This window comes from Cyprinodon variegatus, unplaced genomic scaffold (assembly GCF_000732505.1).
Source record: "Cyprinodon variegatus isolate N-32 unplaced genomic scaffold, C_variegatus-1.0 Scaffold244, whole genome shotgun sequence".
NCBI lineage: Eukaryota > Metazoa > Chordata > Actinopteri > Cyprinodontiformes > Cyprinodontidae > Cyprinodon > Cyprinodon variegatus.
Genome location: NW_015150697.1, coordinates 417371 through 436622, shown reverse-complemented (window position 1 = coordinate 436622; position 19252 = coordinate 417371). Strand labels below are relative to the sequence as shown.

Sequence of the window (19252 nt, the reverse complement as noted above, 5' to 3'; positions counted from 1 at the left end):
GATTTGATTATCCTTTCTGTTAAGTGTTTACAGATGACCCAACTGCAATTTGGTGCTTACAAATATTCTGAGTTAGTTTTTAATGGATATCCATACATATACTTTTAGGTGTAACTGTTTTTGCATGTAAACTGTAGAATGTTTTTTGAAGTGCAGTCTAAAGACCTTCTATGGCCCTGTTGTGGCATCAGCCATCTTCTATGGAGCTGTCTTACTTGCATTACTTTAAAAATGTCCAAAGCTGCATATTGGTTATTTATTATCCAGATGCACAATTTTTATATTGTAAAAACACTTTGTAGTTCAGCATTTTATTTGTTTATTTTTTTAACTCTTCACTATTATGTTATTTTTATACACTTTTCTAAGGTCCAAATTTTTGTGTCCACTTTTACTATAACCTTTTTGCTGCTTTAACACCTGAATTTCATTGTGGAACAATAAAGGGATTTTCTATTCTATTCTATTGTATTCTAAAGTAGCTCAATGGTGTCCTATTTTTTATATTACTGTGTATTTTTTGTTTTAATCAGAGTTATTTTTTTTAGTACTGCAAAATATGTCTCAAGCTTTCTTGGTACTGTCTTAAGAGGTTCAATGCAGACCACTGCTCGGAGTAATGGAATTACAAAATAATATCATTAGTAACAAAGGTTTTTTTCAGCAACAGTTATCTAACCAATTCCTTTTCACATTTTCTTAACATTTTTACTTGCAGCCTAAACGTCTTACTATAATAATCAATCAAAGAGACTCATAAATGTTCTCTGATGCAGGGAGGCCAAGCTTTCTATGTGCAGAGACAAAGCAGGAGGTCAGACTAAGACAGACATGATTCTGATTGGCTGAGGGGACATAATGTGGGCGGGTGTTGGCATGAAATGATTGCACAAACACATTGAGAGTAGAGAGGTGTGAGGCGACGGCTAAGAGATCTGCAGATTTAATGATGGTGTTCCTAAACCCGAAGAGCTCTAAATAATCAAAGGCTAAATGCTCCTGTGATTTTCTCATTATGTCTAGGGACAAAGACTTAATACACGTCTGTTATGTTGTAAGCACCTCCAATCCAATCCAAGCTCTTCACATCCTCTCACCAACAGCAACACTGACAATTGGCTGCCTTAGTTTATCTACACATTGCTTTTTATTGAATGCACTTGTATAGTAGTGTACTGTTATTTTTACACAGATATACTTAATGCATATAAATATCAAGTTCTGAATTTAATTTGCTTCATTGTTATTTTATTATAAAGGTGAAAAATTATCACCACAACTATTTAAATATATCGCAATTGAAGGTTCACTTAACCCTCCACACACACCAAAATGGTGTTAATCACTGAGCAATGTATTCAGCTGTAAATAGATATTTTATTTATCAAAAAGTAGTCATTCTTTTTTATTATATTATTTTTATTAAAAAAATAAATAAAATATAAAAAAAAATTAAAAAGTAGTCATTCTATATTTAATAACTGAGCTTTCATTCATATTTAAAGTTTAGATAATAGGAAAGTCTTACAAATTCATCAAGATTTATGATCATAAAAAACAAACCGCTTAGTTGCCTCCCTACTACTTAATCTGATTGAGCAATAACTGAGAGATAAACCCAGTTTCTTTTTAGGAGAAGTAATTAATATAAAACTAGTTTAATGTGTCTAAAAATGTGTCTATTTTGTAAGTCTCTTTGGGTAAAAGCATCTGCTAAATACATAAACATAGCTAATTTTTAAATAATGTACCCAACAATGACGGTGGTTATTCCAGTTATATTTTTTCATTGATTAAAAAGGTTCATGCTGGTACACACTTACTGTATGTCACTTATGCAAGCTTTTTTATAGCCCTGTGTTCAGGTATGAATAAAACTCACTCAGACATTAGCCGTGTCGGGTTATCCTGCCCTACACCCCATTAGGTTTGGGCAAACTCAGCACTTTGAAGCAAGTAGCTTGAACTATGAGGCTCTGGCCCACTGTGCTTTACAAAGTCTCGTTCAACATCCGCTGTCAAGGGGGTAGAAAAATGGTAGTGTAACTACCAGTGTAGCTCTGTTCACCTTTTATGCATCAATAAGTCTAAACTTGAACAACCTGCCACTTTTTCCCATCCTGACCACTATGCTACTAAACCCCCAGAATTCATCTTCACAATTAGCCTCGCCTCTAAGGGTTTCTTGGGACTTATATCTTGGGTGGCATTTTTCAAAGCCTGCATGAGGGTGTTGTTATGTTTTCCCATAGGGTGAGTTACAATTTATCTAACTGTTTTTTTATAAGAAGAGATTAAGGAAAATAAAAGTCAAATTTTGATATGGATTTATAGAAAATTGCAGGGGCGGTTCGGATTGAAAAAACACAAAGTTAAACTTTAACGCATTGTTTCTGTTTTCTACTTAACCTATAATTACTTTTAATGCCTGTAGTTTAATATATGTGTCATAATTTGAGCAGTTTAGTAAGAGGCCAGCTGCATGAGTTTGAGTTTATTTGATAAAATAACCACATACATCTGAAGACAAACCTGAAAATGACATTTATTGTCATTTTCCCAGATGCTATCAAATTAAGCCGCTTCAATGAGTGTTTGTACGCATGACTGTCTTGCCCTCCAGGGTAAATGGTTCTTTCCTCAAATAGCCTACCTCTAAGGTGGGTTGCGCAATGATAATCAGCATAACACTTTGCTTTCTAATGATCCTCAGTCTGCCCTTGCCTTGCTGCACATCAATGAATCTGTGGTCTGTCATTCTTTCTTCCCTAACATAGGAGTGTTTATGTCTATTAGAGAAAAAGGAGATTGTGTATTTTTCATGTAGAGAGGTCATTTTATGGTCGTATACAGCAAATCTTCCCTTCTAAAAACAAACACAACTGTATCTTAAACTTGTACAAAAGAAGTAGCTTGGTTAAGCAAACTACATCTTTTATGGAAGATATTTAGTTATTGATTGAAACATTATCACTGCTGCCCCTTGTTTCCTCTATTTGTGTTGTTGTTCTCAGAAAGCATTAAAATATTCCTTGAGAGCAAAAGGTTAAAAAATTGGGTCCAGGCTTTAATAAGTAGTGGTCTAAAAACACATCTACTTGCCTGCTTATATAACAAACACATGGCTGATACAACAAATATTAAGTTCTTTATAATTTTGAAGACTTCCTGCAGAGGTCATCAATAGGTCCCTAACAATAAGGCGTTGGATATGGCACGGAAAAAGCTAGAGGAGCTCATTTAAAATATGACCTCTGAGAACTGACAGAAACCTGTGGGTGGAGAGCCCGTGGGTGGAGCGGCCAAAATAATTTTTGCCTGCGAGTGGTCTAGCCTCTATCAATTCCTCAGGCCCTGGAACTGGCTGTCCAATCACAACGCAGAGATGTGTTTTGAATTTCTGGATGCAAAGTGGGCGAGGTTTTGAGGGTGTGACGACAAAGCTGCATGATGCTGAAGAAAGCACAACAAGGAAGATGGCAACAACTATTGAACAGTTCTCATTTGACTCAGCTTTCTAATCAGTTTTAGAAGGATTAGACTTGGGCTTTTTATTGAAACATGAGCAGGAAGAGGCTCCATGCTCATTCATTTTTAAGAGGGACATATTCGCCGTTTTACCGACAGGCTGTTTGTTTACACTCCCCCACCAGCTTTCCGTCGTGCTTACTACGTCACAGACAGTTGTGCTCATTGGTCAGAGCGATTGAAAGACAACGTGTTGTTCTCATCAACAATCTTCTGATGTCTCATTCATAGGGGCCAGACTAAATTACATGTTTAATCTCCAATTAAGTCTGGTTTATCAGGCTATATTTGACCTTAAAGTTCAATAAAACTATCCAAGAGAAGACTTTGGGGGATATGAATAATCAAATAAAAAAAAAAACATCAAAGCTACTGAGTGTATCATATTAGAGCAAAAAAATTAATATAACTGAGTAGCAGCAAGCATAAGACTACATGTATTAAACCCAGCAGAGACAGCAGTGACATTTCTTGCATAGATGGAAATCTAACAGAAGACTTTTGAAGAAATAATTCTAGTTTAACAAGAGTAAATATTGAGATGTTCAGGCTTACTGCAACATAAAGGTGTCTTTATGCCAAAAATCAGAAACCTCAATTGTGTTTTGAAAACAATAGAAATGGTTTCAAAAAATAAAGTTTTTGATCAAATTCCCTCCAGTCACAGATAACATACATTCCAAACATACATTCCACAAACTTTATTTTCAAATTAGATATAATTTATGATCATTTAGACACATCACAAATATCTTAAAAATTTAAGGTTTTACATACTTCAATTCTATGATCATTCCTCCCTTTACTTCCTGTTTTTTTCTTGCTTGTCTCAGGCCAATGACACAACACTCAAACCTCTGGGATTGCATTATAATCAAGCTCTGAAGATACTTGATAAAAAACCTCTCCATTACCATCACTGTAATATTCTCTGCAAATACAAAATCCTTAGTTTTGATAATTTAATCTGTTACAAAAATAAAAGGAACAGTCTTTAAAAGTCAATAATACTGCTCCAATCCCGCAGAAACAATTCATTAAACCTTTTTTCTGATCATGTATCTCGAATATCTCGCTCCACGACCCACAGACTATGCGCCATTCCACAACGACCCGCTGCCTTTAGACAAACTGCTTTTTATTTTAAGAGCAGCAGACAGTGGAGTCAGATCCCAGACAGTCTGAAAGTGGCTGTATAGACAGAAACCTGTTGTCAACTAATCTAAAGAGGTATATTCTTGTTCACCAACTATCTCAGCATCAGTCCAGCAAATCTAACAATTTTACAACTGGCTATGGGTATATTTATATTTACAGTATTTCTTAATATTTTAGGATAAATGTACTATGTTCTGTAGTGTGTTTCTTAAAAGTGTCCACTTTCCCAGGGACAATGGACTGAACCGGCAATAGCTAACTCTGGTACAAGACATCCCTTCTTTTAAGATTAATGTATTCTGTACACTGTCCCTGTTAAATAAACTAAACATATTTTACACTGAATTATAAGGAGGTTGCTTACATTGCTCTAACTGACTGGATGTGCAAATAAGCAATAGAGAAAGTATTTGGGGTTAATCTGCAATTGTCATGATTATTTGCATTATTTTGAGGCATGGCTTATATCGAAAATCTGTACTTGGGTGCAGGACTGCAATTTGTCATCTTAATATTGGTTGGATAGTTTATTTTAGACTCACAGAGTACACAGAAGTTCATCCAAAAAGCCTTATCATTTAAAGATTTAGGTTGAGTAGCAAGTAATCTATCATTATCCTGAGTAATCTTATGTGATTAAACCAACCACAGTTAAAGCTGAGGGAGTTTATCTCTACAGCCTCTTTGGTCCCTAAATTCAATTTCTTTCATCTCCATTTCCTTGGCTCTTTAGCTGTGTTAAGGTAGTACAAATAACCCTCATGCCACTAATCTGTATTGTGACTAATGCAAACACTGCCAGAAGCAAGGAGTGTTGAAAAGGGTGTGAGAAAACAGAACAGTTTGGCATTCTTCCGGATCTTTACCAACCTTGTTTTGTTTTAATAAAGCTTCCAACGAACACCTTTAAAGGAGCAATAAGCAAAATGTAATTATTTTAGATTAACAGAGCTAAACAATTGTTTTGTGAAGAAACAAAGGTATCTTTTCAGAAAGGCTAAGGTAAAATGTCACACTCAATTTCGGTGTTGTTCTCCAGTTCCTTGTCTACATAGCCAGGCTATGAGTGTATCTGTGTGCATGTGAACAGCTGCCACTCAGGACTTACCACCGTAGCATAGGAGCAACATGGCAGACATTACATTCAGCGGACCAAATCGCTCACTTGAAGACATTAAGGACTCATTAGTACCAAAGAACACAACAATGATCTTTGACAAAGGTTTCAGATAAGAAAAAGGAGAACACTAGGATTAACATTGGCCGCTGGTTTCAAAGGTGGAGAACACTTAGAGAGCAAAGGCCGCTCCAGTTGGACTTGGAGCTGGCTTTGTTCCTACTGAAGGGCATTTTTTAAATAAAACTCAGTCAGAAAAGTCAGACTTAGATGTTCAATTCTGACTCAAATGATGCACAACATGTTGAGTCGCAATTACTGGCTTCCACCATAAGGAGACCTCTTTGCTTAATGTTACTAATTTAAGATAGGCCAAATAATCAGTGTTGCTGCTCACATTAGTAGACTCTGTAACAGCAATGTTACCCAATGTTACTGTTATGGACCTAATGTTACCGTTATGTGAGTTGAGTAGCCGGTAGCCTGGCTAACACTGTTAGTGTTGTTTAATGCAGACCTGTGGTTTTGTGAGCTGTCCACTGTGAACTTCACATACCTTCTGGAAATTATCTTTTTGACATATCATCTAAAATTGATTGGTTGCTTTTTTTGTATATTCTTTATTCGAGCCAGTAGCTGTTTCTGCTCTGTGTATTCAATGTAGTTACACTGAGTTAGGTCTATCACCTCTACAGCACATTAGACATTTTGTGATAAGCCCTGGTAAATCAGCTTCTTGGAATATAAAAAAAAGGAGATATTTCTTATGCTTCTGGTGGGTTTCTGTACTAACAAGATAACAACATGTTTCTAGGTGTGGGGGGAATCCCCAAATGATCTGAAGTTTTTATCAAATGACACACAACTGAGACATTGAATTACTTAGTTTATGGAGAGAGACATTAAAACATTGTTCCTTAGGAGATTAATAACATTGGCACACTGATAAGGCACCTTAAAATGGCAAATTTAAATATTATGTCATAAAAAATGTTTTTCTAATAAAATTGTTCATTAAAATGTCACCATCTAGTAATATTTCAAATTTAATTGTCTACTGCAATAAACAGACTAATTGTTATAGCCAAATACAAAGATTTTAATGCTCTTTTATTGACATTTCTGTTTGTATCTGCTTTAATGAACTGCACAATAGTAAGCTTTACCCATCTTTACTTTTACTGTCTCAAAGGACACTTGGTTTTATCTGAACTTTTCCCTACAATAGGACTAAGAGCTAGAACCTTAAGAAACCTTTACACAAAGAGGGAGGAGGGAAATGGTAGTGATTTCACAGGACTCTGCTGTTGACCAGGCTGATGATCATCTAGGCTAATTTCACACTCCCTTGGCTGAAATGCTTCTAGAATTACCACTGTCATAAACAGGAGGTCAGACAGTGAAGGAGGGTGGAGTATCATAACAGAAAAAAAAGAAACAAGGAAAGCAGCACTCTCAGTTGGATGCAGGTTCTGGCTATCAAGACCAGCTGGTCATATTTAACTTAATACACATTCTCCTTACTTTATAAATTCTGCTCCAACATTGGAGTAGTGCCTCGTCTCTATGTTCAGATGAGGCTATTAAATCCAGAAGTCATACTGGTCCAACTATTTCATATTTTTTATTAAGATATTCTCTTAATTACGTAGAAATAACCTTTGGATGAAAAAAAATAACCAACAGTTTAAAGAGAATATCTGTTTCTTAATGTCTTTGCAATGCTGATGCTATATTATATAAGCGGGTGAAATAAGTATTGAACACATCACCATTTTTCTCAGTAAATATACCGGTACCTCTAGAGGTGCTATTGACATGACATTTTCACTAGATGTTGGTAAAGATTCATGCAATCCAAAATCCAATCATAGACATCCAAAAATTAAGTTATGTGTATTAAAGTTAAATGGCTTAGTGAATAAGTATTAAACACACTTACTGAAATTTTTAAAAATACTTTTAAAAAAGGCCTTTGCTGGCATTGACAGCATCAAGATTCCTCTTGAAAGGAGAAATTAGTTGCATGCATTGCTCAGGTGTGATTTTGGCCCATTCTTCCCTACAAAGCCTTCAAATCTTGAAGGTTTCATGGAATTCTTAACTCTAATCTTTAACTCTTTCAATAGATTTTCTACTGGATTCAAGTCAGGTGGTTGGCTGGGCCATTTAGGGCTTTATTTTCTTTCTCTGAAATCAACCGAGAGTTTGTTTGGCTGTTTTGGGTCATTGTCTTGCTGAAATGTCCGCCCATGTTTCATCTTCATCTTCCTGGAGGCAGCAGATTTTTATCAAGAACGTCTATGTACATTGTTCCATTCATCCTTCCATCAATAATTTTACGTTTGCCAGTGACATATGCTAAAAAACATCCCCACGCCATGATGTTCCTACCACCAGACTTTATTGTTGGTATGGTGCTTTTGGGGTGATGTGCAGTGCCATTTGACCTCCAAACATAATGTGTATTATGGCATCTAAAGAGTAAAATTGTTTTCTCATCTGACCATTCTATACTCTCCCAGTATTTTACAGGCTTGTCTAAATATTGTGCAGCAAACTTTAAATGAGCTGCAACATGCTTTTTTTCTCAGCTTTAGGGTCTTGCTTGTGGAGCATACATACAGGCCATGGTGGTTGAGTCAGTCAAGTCAGTCGAGAAACATCAGTCTTGTGTGATACCAGAGATACCTTTTTATAGGCCATCATTTGGTACTGAATCAGTTGATTCGCACTGACAAGAGGCAGGACTGCTTTCTATTTACTGAGAGATTTTGCCTTCCTTTCTTCACGAGTTCAATATTTTTTTTCATTTGCCATTCCACATTATTACACATAACCTAATTTCTGGAAATCTATGATTTGATTTCTTTGTATGTGTGGATTTTATGATTGTTACCGACCGGCATCTTGTGAAAATGTCATGTCAATGGAGCCTCTAAAAATATATTTACTGAGAAAAACACATTGTTTTACGCACTCTATATACACAAAGCATTTTCTGAGTCTATGAACCATAATTCTAGGTGGCTATTTGATCCATGTACCACTTTGGTTGGTTTGTACTGATTAATCAGGATTAACCAGTTAGGGTTAAACAATCGTAGTTGCTCCTCAGATGTAACCAGCTTCCTTGTTGGTCATTTTATTAACCAAGTTTGTCAGTCTAACCAATAACAGTTTGACTGCTTGCTTAACTACAGTGTGCTGAGGGAAAAGAAGGGTCACGGGTAAATGGAGTGGGTGAAAGAAAAATTTTAATATAATTTCAAGAAGGATTTAAAACTGCGAACTGAAAAAGAAAAATTAAAATAGTATGAGGAATAACCTTTTTAAATAGAATAGAATAGAAAATCCCTGCATTGTCCCACAGTGGAGAAATTCTGGTGTTTACAGCAGTAAAGAGTAAAGTAAATACCTGAGAAAAATGTATAAGAATATAATAATATGAATAGCTAAAATGTGAACAATGAAATACTGTACTGTAAAGTGTTTTAAGAATATAAAATGTTGCATCTTCAGAATAAATAACCAACATACAGCTATGGGCATTTTTACAGTAATGGATATTTAAAAACAGCAGCAACATCAGAGATTGGTAAATGAATGATTAGGAAAGATATTGATAAACAGATTCATGAATCTCCATTTAGAAATAGGATTAGGTAATATGTTTCAATATTTAATTACAATAAATAATAATGGATTAATGAATACAACTTTCTGTTCCTTTTAATAACTCAATTTAAAATGTGCTATTAGAAGAGGATTTTCGAATTGGATTTCAAATTGCATGATTTAAATTTTAAATGTACTCAATTTGAAATTTCTATTTCAGTGACTTTCTATGTGAACTAGGATATTGCTGTTTATAAAAGCTATGTTTTTGATGGCAATTTACACTGGGTGTCAATATTTGGCAACCTTTTTAAAACGCCTGCTTTTCAACTAAAGTTAAGAACAGCATCTCTTAACAGATGAAGTGAAGGGTACGTAAATGTCACTGTGGCTGTTGGGTTCGCTTGAAAACCAATTTAATCTCTTTTTCAAAATCTTGATAACCTTTTACCACTCCGACCTAAAAACATCGACCTGAGTTAAGCAAGTTTCAAATTAATAGTAGTTTTTTTATTAGAAGAATAGAAGAAGAATTCAATTTTATTGTCAGTACGCTGCTAAGATTAACCCTCTGCATTTAATCCATCCCCCTAGGAGCAGTGGGCTACCATTGTGCGGCACCCAGGGGAGCAGTGTGGGGTTAAGGGACTTGCTCAGGAACCCAGAGTGGCCGTCAATGGGAGTGGGGCTTGAACTCAAAACCTCTGGGATCCAAGTGCAAGTGCCTAACCATTAGGCCACCAATCCCCAAGAATGAATGGAATTCAACTTCATTGTCATTACACTGTCACAAGTACAAAGAAACAAAATTAACTCTCTGCATTTAAGCAATCCCCTTTGGGGAGCAGTGGGTTGCCATTGTGCAGCGAAGCAGTGTGGGGGTTAAGGGTCTTACTCAGGGACCCAGAGTGGTATTCTATTTGAGTGGGGCTTGAACTCAGAACCTCACTGGAAAAAACAAAATCTACATAAGTAATTTTTTCTTCAAATAAATGCATTTTTTCTTGAATTTAGGGGGTAAGTGAGACACTCTGCCAATGGAATAAGACAATTCACATTTAAAATAAGAAAAAACAAATTTGTTGTCTTATTTTAAGTGCATATTATCTAATTATCTTATTTTAAGAGTAAATATCTTCATCCCATTGGCAATTAATCTTATTTACCTACTCAAATTAAGGGTAAATACATTTAATTTAAAGGAAAATTCCGGTTTTTAACACTTTTAGCCCATTTTCTGTAGTGTCCAGGATGAAATCGAATGATCGACACCAAAATTTTGACGATTGGTCCTGTCTCTGCTATTTGGCTCATGCAGAATCCCCCCCTGGCTGCTTCAGAATGGCTTCCATAGTGCATGTCCGATAATGTCCTTAAAACAACCTTAAACGTTCTTTTTTTTAAAATATGCTACTCACCGGGTCGTCAGCGCTGTTCAATGACGTTCCAAAAAAAGTTTTGTGAAGAAAAACCGTTCCTGTCTTGTTTTATTTAGCATTTTGTAAATCCCAGAACTATTTTTTCCGATACATCACAACCGCTTATAAACTTCCGCTTCCCGTTCGAATCTGAAGCGTTGCACACTCCAGACCACTAGTTGGCGACAATGTCTCTATACTTTGGGAATGTATATGAATATGTCCTCCTCAAGAATCCACCTTTCGTATTCCATTTTCAGAGTTTTTTAAAGTGTTTAACAGAGACGTTAGCACCTCGACGTCGGAGTACACAGAGTGAAGCAGAAACACTTGGGCCTTGCGAAAAGACTACAACTAAGCGTAAACAGGCCCCATTTCCGTTTCCGGTGGCGGAGGGATATTGACTATTCCAACAGAACTCAATGGGATTTACAAAATGCTAAATAAAACACTACAGGAACGTTTTTTCTTTACGAAACTTTTTTTGGAACGTCATTGAACAGCGCTGACGACCCGGTGAGTAGCATATTTTAAAAAAGAACGTTTAAGGTTGTTTTAAGGACATTATCGGACATGCACTATGGAAGCCATTCTGAAGCAGCCAGGGGGGGATTCTGCATGAGCCAAATAGCAGAGACAGGACCAATCGTCAAAATTTTGGTGTCGATCATTCGATTTCATCCTGGACACTACAGAAAATGGGCTAAAAGTGTTAAAAACCGGAATTTTCCTTTAAGACATTTTGACTCATTTCTAGATGTTTTTTGCAGAGCAGAGTAGGATCCAATAAATGCCTACCACTAGTCCACCTCTCCCTGACAACTTGCATGTAGGTAATATTTCAGAATTTGTCACTATATTTAAAAAGTTCTTAACCAATAATAAATGTGTAATGTTGTTCCTTGAGATGTGACCTAGTTCTATTCATCTATGAGTTTAGCACAAGACACAGGAGATTTGTTCAACCATTAACTGACAAGACAACGCTACATAAATCACTAGCTCAGATAAAATCATGTCTAGAGATCCAAAACTGGCTGATTTAAGTTCATCCCAAGGGATATTATTAGCTTCCTTCACAATGCACAGCACAGTGCAAGCACCATTAAATACTGCTGTGTGGAAATGGCTTTATACACATTAAAACCTTTACACTGACATTTATTTTAAACAGCTGTATTTTTTCTGTCCTTTTGGTGGGACAAACACTGAATATCAGCTCTGCTTGCTAAACAAATAGGGATTCTTGTTTAAACATGGCATACACATGTCTGTGATTGTCAGCCTGTTATCATAAAGCTTTATTAGTTCATCAACATCTAATGGGTTCCATCCTCATGTATGCGACATGCAAATGACTTATGATTAAATGAAGATTGCTTACTGCTTATTACCAGTCATGGTTATTCCCAATAGTGGAGCAGATGGTATAAGATGCAACGCTACCAGTGACTAACAAATGATTCAGACACATCACATGGGACACTTGGCTTTTTTAAAACTGTTTTAAAAATCAAAGTAGGTACATTATTATAAGGCAGGTCACAAATAAACAGTGTGAATTCATGAAAAGACTGGCATGGGTGAGATCATTTAGGGAAGAGATGAAAAACATTTACAATAGTTATCAAAAGTTGTCTGTGTAAACAGAAAGAAGTGTGCAGAGGGGATTGTTACGGACCTGAGTCTTCCACGTCCATGTCCATGAGGATAGCCATGGCTGTGGGAACGTCTGGGGACTGGCTTGTCCTCCTCATGCATGTGATGTAAAGATGGTGAGCGGGAATGGGAGGATCTAGAGCTGCCGGTGCTCTGGAGACTGCTGTCAGGGATTTCTCCGTGACGACTCTAACAAAAAGCAGGGAGGAAAGATTAAAACATGATTATTTTAATGATAGAAAAATAACCACGACCTTTTAGACTGACATTAATCTTGCTTTTAACACTCTCTTTTTTAAATATTCTCACTTCTCCGAGGCTGCTGTGCTGTTGCCCAAAAGCTGGGAGACTGCGCAGTGAAGGAACAGGGGAGTGACCCGGGCGGCCACGGGATTCTCGAGGGCGCTGAGGGTGGATGTGATCATGGTCACCATTCAGGTTATTGTCACTCGCAGAGCGCAGCAAGGAACGGGGTGAGGGCAGGGTGCCTATCACAACACGGCGACGGTTGGTGTAGGAGGGGGTCTCCCTAAAAGGCACTACAAGAGAAAAGAAGCAAACCATTGACTAATTACGGTTATTACTGTAGCCAAGAGTAATACATGGATGCTTTGATAGCTAAAATATCTTTAAATCTACATTTACATTAGAAATATATTTTTTTAAAGATTATTACTGTAGATTCATTCTAAAACATCTAAAAAATTAGACTCCACGGCTTGTCCCAAAGAGCAAATTGTGCTTCATATGAATTTAGTACAGATTTCTTGATAAAACTCTTCTATGAAGGTAAGATTGGTTAAGAATATACAAAATAACTGTAATGTGAGGATTTCTATTACCTGAGCTGTTTCCTCTGAGTTACCATAAGCTGGTTTCTGATTCATCCTGTCATTGGCTGTAAATTGGTGGTAATCCAAGCTTGTCTTGGGAGGTTTGAATTTAGCCAAAACCTTTTCAACTTTTGCATGATTGATAACAGTTCCCTGTTAAGCCCAGTAGTATTTTATCCCTGACCTGTCTGCTTTTTTTGTTCTCAGATGTTCATTAACAAACCTATAATTCCTTAACAGAACAGAGGGATCTATATTGAGATTAAATTAAAGAAAGGGGAGCTTTATCTACTAAAGCGAATGCTAAATTATTTCATTTAGGAGGGAAACTGACTGCACTTCAATTAATATCAGATTTAGGGAGCCTAAATAGAAAAGCATGATTTTTTTTTTTAGATTTTTTTTATTTCTAAAAATTTTTTGCCATCAATTTCATTTTAAATGATAAACTACTGTATATTGGACTACCCTTTTAAATCCCAATCAATGTGGAAAAGTCTAAGAAAGTTGAAAGCACATTAATAGGTATACTAGCTGTAAATCTAAGAAGTAAAATAAATCATCAATTCAAACTATTGAAAGACTGTAAAGAAGTGATAAAAAAAACTAAATGTAAAATTAATTTGGGTGCTCTTTATATACATTTTAAACATTTAGTATAAAAAATCAAAACAATAAAATGTTGTTTCACACTTAACTGTCTTGACGATATATTACCCTTATATGCGATTACAGATTTATTAGTGTTGTTGCTTAGGTTGCTTACAAATGATAAACTAATTACATTCATTCACTCTGGAGTGAGGCATTACAAGTTGTCCACACCAGATGGCAGAGTTTTCCTGTATGTTATTTCAAAGAGAACCTCCTTAACTCTTCAGTGATCCAATATTACACTGTATTTTTTTTCTTTACATGTCATACCTCTAAACTCTTTTCAGTTTCATACATTTATGGAAATTAAGATTCCTCTCTATTATCTATCCAGAACTGGTAAGGTCTACCTTTGCTGTCAACTTACCAACATCCGATGCTTTGTGAACCTTAATGATTTCTGCCAGATCAAAGTTTCCAGCTATAATAGCAACCTAATGGAAGAACAAAAACTGTTGAAATGTAGAAAGTATTTAAGAAAAGGAAAAAAAAATTAACATGTCCAATTACTTTTGTAGCAGTAGGTTGTATATTTGTATGTTATCTAATATTTCAGATATATCAAAAAAAAATATCTGCTCACTATCTTATCTTTGATCCAAAAAACATATTAAGACCAAACTGCAAAAAAAATAGAAAATCCATGTTATCTATAAAAATGTAACATTTACATTTGACACTATACATACCTGAAATGCTGTCTGGCTGTTGTAGTTTTTTATCTCTTTATTGGCTCCCCGGAATAGTAGAACACGTGCACAGCTATCCTACATGACAGAGAGATTTACATGTGTGAATGTCACTGCTGTTTGTGGAGTGTAGACAGTTTTTTAGGTCACATCAGATGACACATAAGCAACACATCGATTCAATAGTAACCAGAGCAGTTCTAATTGGCATGATCCCTCATATGTCCAAAAGATCCTATTAGACTGAACATATGTTTGTCTGAATGGTAAATATGTAGGGTACAATAATAAGCAACTAATGTGACAATGGAAGTCAGAACACATTTAAAAACATGTTAGAAATAGAAAAACTTGAAAAAAAATAAAGCTTTTTGAAGAATTGAATATAAAGAAGAGTTATATAAATTGCAACAGACGCTGTGACAGTTATTGTAACTGTTATTGCCTGGATTATTATTAATGGCAACCTCTCCTCTGAAAGGAACTTGGCTTACAGCACTGTTAAACATGACTCTGGCAATGGAGGTGTAGGGAAGAGCAATATGGTATCTTTACAAGAAAAACATACCAAAAAGACTTAGAAATGGGACAAAAACAATCTGAGAAATGGTCTAAAATTTATAAAATATATTATCTTGCATTGTGTTTAGAAGTGCCAACAATATGGCATTTTGTTTTTCAATTTCGGTCATTGGTTTTCAGCTATTTAACCAAGAGATTAAAATTTCAGTTCAATTATGTTACTTAACTACTAAATGATGTCAAACTAAACTTTAGTACATTGCATTTTTATACATAATGCATACTTCCTCCTTGTATAAAAAACCTTGATGGTACTCTCCAAAACAGTTCAGCATCAAATGTTTTGTATGTATGAACCAACAGCAATAAGAGCTAAATTGTTCTACACCATCTGATAGAAAGGGGAAAAAAAACCTTAAGGCCTAAGATTTTTTTTCCTGAAAGTAGTTTCCATATAAATGAGATGACCTCCTAACAAAAAACCTAAATGTAGACTGCTAGAAAGGGTTGCACATTCAAAAGCTGCTGACTGATGGTCGATATGTAATTTAACACGTGACCAGGGTTAGAATTAGACTATCTCTGCTATCGGCACTCTGATTTCTGTCAACACTGAGTTACACATCAGAGCACGCATTGACAAACTAACATATGGTTCACTTAATGACACAGACGTGGTTTGACCTACAGTATGAAGTAGGCATATGTAACCATTCCTTAAACTAGAGCAGCCTCTTTGGGGAATATGGATGGACTGTCTTTTTGTGAGTGACTCCTAAACAGAATCGTTTAAAATTAGATTCCCAGCATTAAAAAATAATAATAATAATAATAAAATTGAAACAGAAAATGATGCTAAAGTTAGTATTAATAACTGCAGAATATAATAGAATAAATTATAATAGAATAGAATAGAATAGAATAGAATAGAATAGAATAGAATAGAATAGAATAGAAAAGAAAATAATAGAATAGAAAATCCCTTTATTGTACCACGTTGGGGAAATTCCGGCTTTTACAGCAGCAAAAAGATTAAAGAAAAAAAATTGTCACACAAATGTTGAACTTAGAAAAATGTATAAGAATAACATAATAGCGAAAAATTAAAAGATAAACAATAAAATACTGTACTGTAAAGTGTTTTAACAATATAAAAAAAAACTGCTCCTGGAAAATAAAAACAAACAATATACAGCTATGGATATTTTTACATTTAATAAATATGTTAAAACAGCAGCAACATCAGAGATGTGCAAAATGACAGCATGTTATTTAACTGACTAAGCTTTATATAATAACAATGGCTTTTATTTGTTAATGCTCCTGATGGTTGTCACCTTGATTAGACTTTGTATTCTCATCAGTGTAGTCTTTGTTCATTTTACAATAAAAAACAAAAACAAAAAAAAGGGTTGGACCTGTTTGAATTCACAGCCAAAACTCTTCTAGTCCCCTTATTTTCAAAGACTTTGAAGGATCCAGTCCAGGTAGACCGTGTCCTTAAAAGACATAGCCAAAGAATTCGAACACACCATTTGTGTTTGCTGTCTCTAGGGTTTTCTCTTGTGGATTTCTAGAGGAATCAGTTCCACTGATTCACCTCCTGTAGATTTACCTGCAAGTTATCTGCCTGCCCGTTAAGCCGTTCATCATTTCCTTGCCGGCTCCATCCGAATCCTGGTTCTCTGTATTACCACCCACCTTACACAATCAGAGAAATATCAACCTCCCCAAACGGGACCCTGGCCATCTTCCCTCCAAGCCATTCAAAAGTAAAGTCTCTTTATTAATCCCAGATAAAAAGATTCTGGTTACCATTAACTCCACTCTCATTCCAAACGCCACTGTTAATGGAACCTTCTTCTCACTCCTGAAGGATCAAGAATTGTCTGTTGCCGTGTTTTCTTGTAAATAAACCCTTTTCCAAATTTAAACTGATTTGATTCTGCATGTGGGTCAGAAATTTTTTTTTTTTCACATTTCAATTTTAGGCCCCACTCCATCCAAATGCAGCTCGAGATCTTGTCAAATAGAGACTAGTATATCAGCACAGACGACACAATGTCATTTTTTTCTTGTTTTTTTTCTTACATCTTTGCATAATTATTTGATTCCCTAAATGGACAATTTTGGTTTTAGAGAAAAAACCCTACGGAACTCCGTGGGATATTTTTAACTCAACAAAATCAGAATGTTCATTATTCATATATACAAGCAGGTCTCCATCATTAAGGTAACTCTTTTTAACCAATTATAAGGTGCACCCCTGAAATCATACCTTTCCATTTTTTTTTTTATGTCAGAGGCCTTGCTTTCATCTATAAAAACCCCAGAAGAGGACTCTGGTATTGATATTACCTCTTGCAGTTCCATTACGGTCTGAGGTAGACCTATTTGACCTAAAACCATATTCATGTATACTGAACAACTTATTTGCAAAGCTATTAAGTCTTTTTCATATTGTAGAAAACTGTGGATTTTGTATAATATATATAACTCTATAACCATTGGTATCTGGTTGCATTGTATTTAATGACTTAGCTTCAGACTGATTCAGGCAGTCCTTTGTCTTGTGTCAGTTAACTCACTTTTTACCCATCAGGGTATGCTAATTTACCATTCCCCACAGTTCTGCCTGTCTCCTCAATAACTGCTTTCAAGCATGTCTCAAGGATTGCTCTGTCAAGCCACAGACCCCTGCCATGTCCTCATTCACTGGCACATCTGCTAGACCCGCTAAGTTAATGGTAAAAGCCATACAGATCCAAGGAGAGGGACAAGCATTGAACCCGCTTTTTCTAATGATGATTACTGAAAATTATATATTCATTCACCCTGTCCCTCACAGCTTAATTTATCTTCCCCACTTGCTGACAGTTTCTCTTCTCTCCACACATGGATCTATTGATCCTGCCACTGGACAACTGCTTTTCGAAATTGATCCTACAAGCCCTATTCTTACTGTCATTGTAGATAATCATCCAAAACAAGCCTGCTTCAGGTCTGCTAGAACCCTGCTATGATACAAGCTTTCTGAGATCAATCAGCTTACTACAGCAACTGTGCCAGAGTGGCACAGTAGCTTTAGTAAGCTACTGTGTAAGCTGATTGAAATGTCATTTTCATCATTGAGGACCGACCAGAGCTACAGCAAGGTTCTATTAACACAGGGAACATAAAGTAAATAGTACAAGGCGCTAAAAATTCAAACAAGTCATCCATTCTCTGTGGTATATTTTGATGGCAAACTGCAACTTAAGTCAGAGCTGTTACTTTGTTGAGCATAAACTTTCCCTGAATCAACTGTTTTAATGTTTATGCTTAAATGTTATATTTCTCAAATATTCAACACAAACTGAAGGCAGATCCAGACATATTCACAATAGCTCCCGAAAACACGACTAAAAAAAGTTCAAACTTGGGCTCTTTCCCCATTGAGATGGTGCCATAAACACGCAATGACTGTAGCCACATGGACATGTTACAAACTGTTAGTATTAATTAGTGAAGCTCTGCTTACTTAACATACAAACTGCCTCCTGCTCTTGGGAATGTGGTGTTCCAGTTGAGCTGAAGTTCATTCATCAAAAAAAAATTTAGACATGCAGGAAAAACATCTAGATGTAGGGATATTTTCCAGTTTTTACTTATATGAAGTTTCTGTTTTTCATTACAGAGAGAGCTCATTTAATTTTCATTAAGTGGGAACCACATTTATGGCATCAGGAAGGCATCTTTTCAGGGTTCATTTGTTTCATTCATTACATTGAGCAGGCTTAAACCGAATAGTAAATAGTCATATGTTTTTTTCTAGGAACTTTTATATGATCTCACGAGGGTATGATTGGTTTTTCAGATCACTCCAAGCCACCACCCCTTACTTTGCTTCCCTGCACTTGAGTCAGTATTCAGTGTTATCATTCATATTTCAGAATCTGCACTCTCCTTTTATGCTATAATGATTTCATGAGGATGGCATAAAAAAACTTTTTTTCTCTTTTAATTAAAGGTTTTTGAGCAAAGCATTGAGGTCCTACATCATGGCTTATTAAACTA

General features: G+C 35.7%; 1 protein-coding gene across 1 annotated transcript in view; it reads right to left on the bottom strand.

Moving 5' to 3' along the window:
- The window catches only part of shank3 (SH3 and multiple ankyrin repeat domains 3), a 285728-nt gene that overhangs the window by 99965 nt on the left and 166511 nt on the right, over positions 1-19252 (bottom strand). The window contains exons 9-12 of the mRNA XM_015381921.1: positions 14675-14752; positions 14353-14419; positions 12808-13037; positions 12521-12687 (exon numbers count right to left, since the gene is read on the bottom strand). Coding sequence (XP_015237407.1) covers positions 12521-12687; positions 12808-13037; positions 14353-14419; positions 14675-14752 — 542 coding nt within the window. The remainder of the gene's footprint in view (positions 1-12520; positions 12688-12807; positions 13038-14352; positions 14420-14674; positions 14753-19252) is intronic.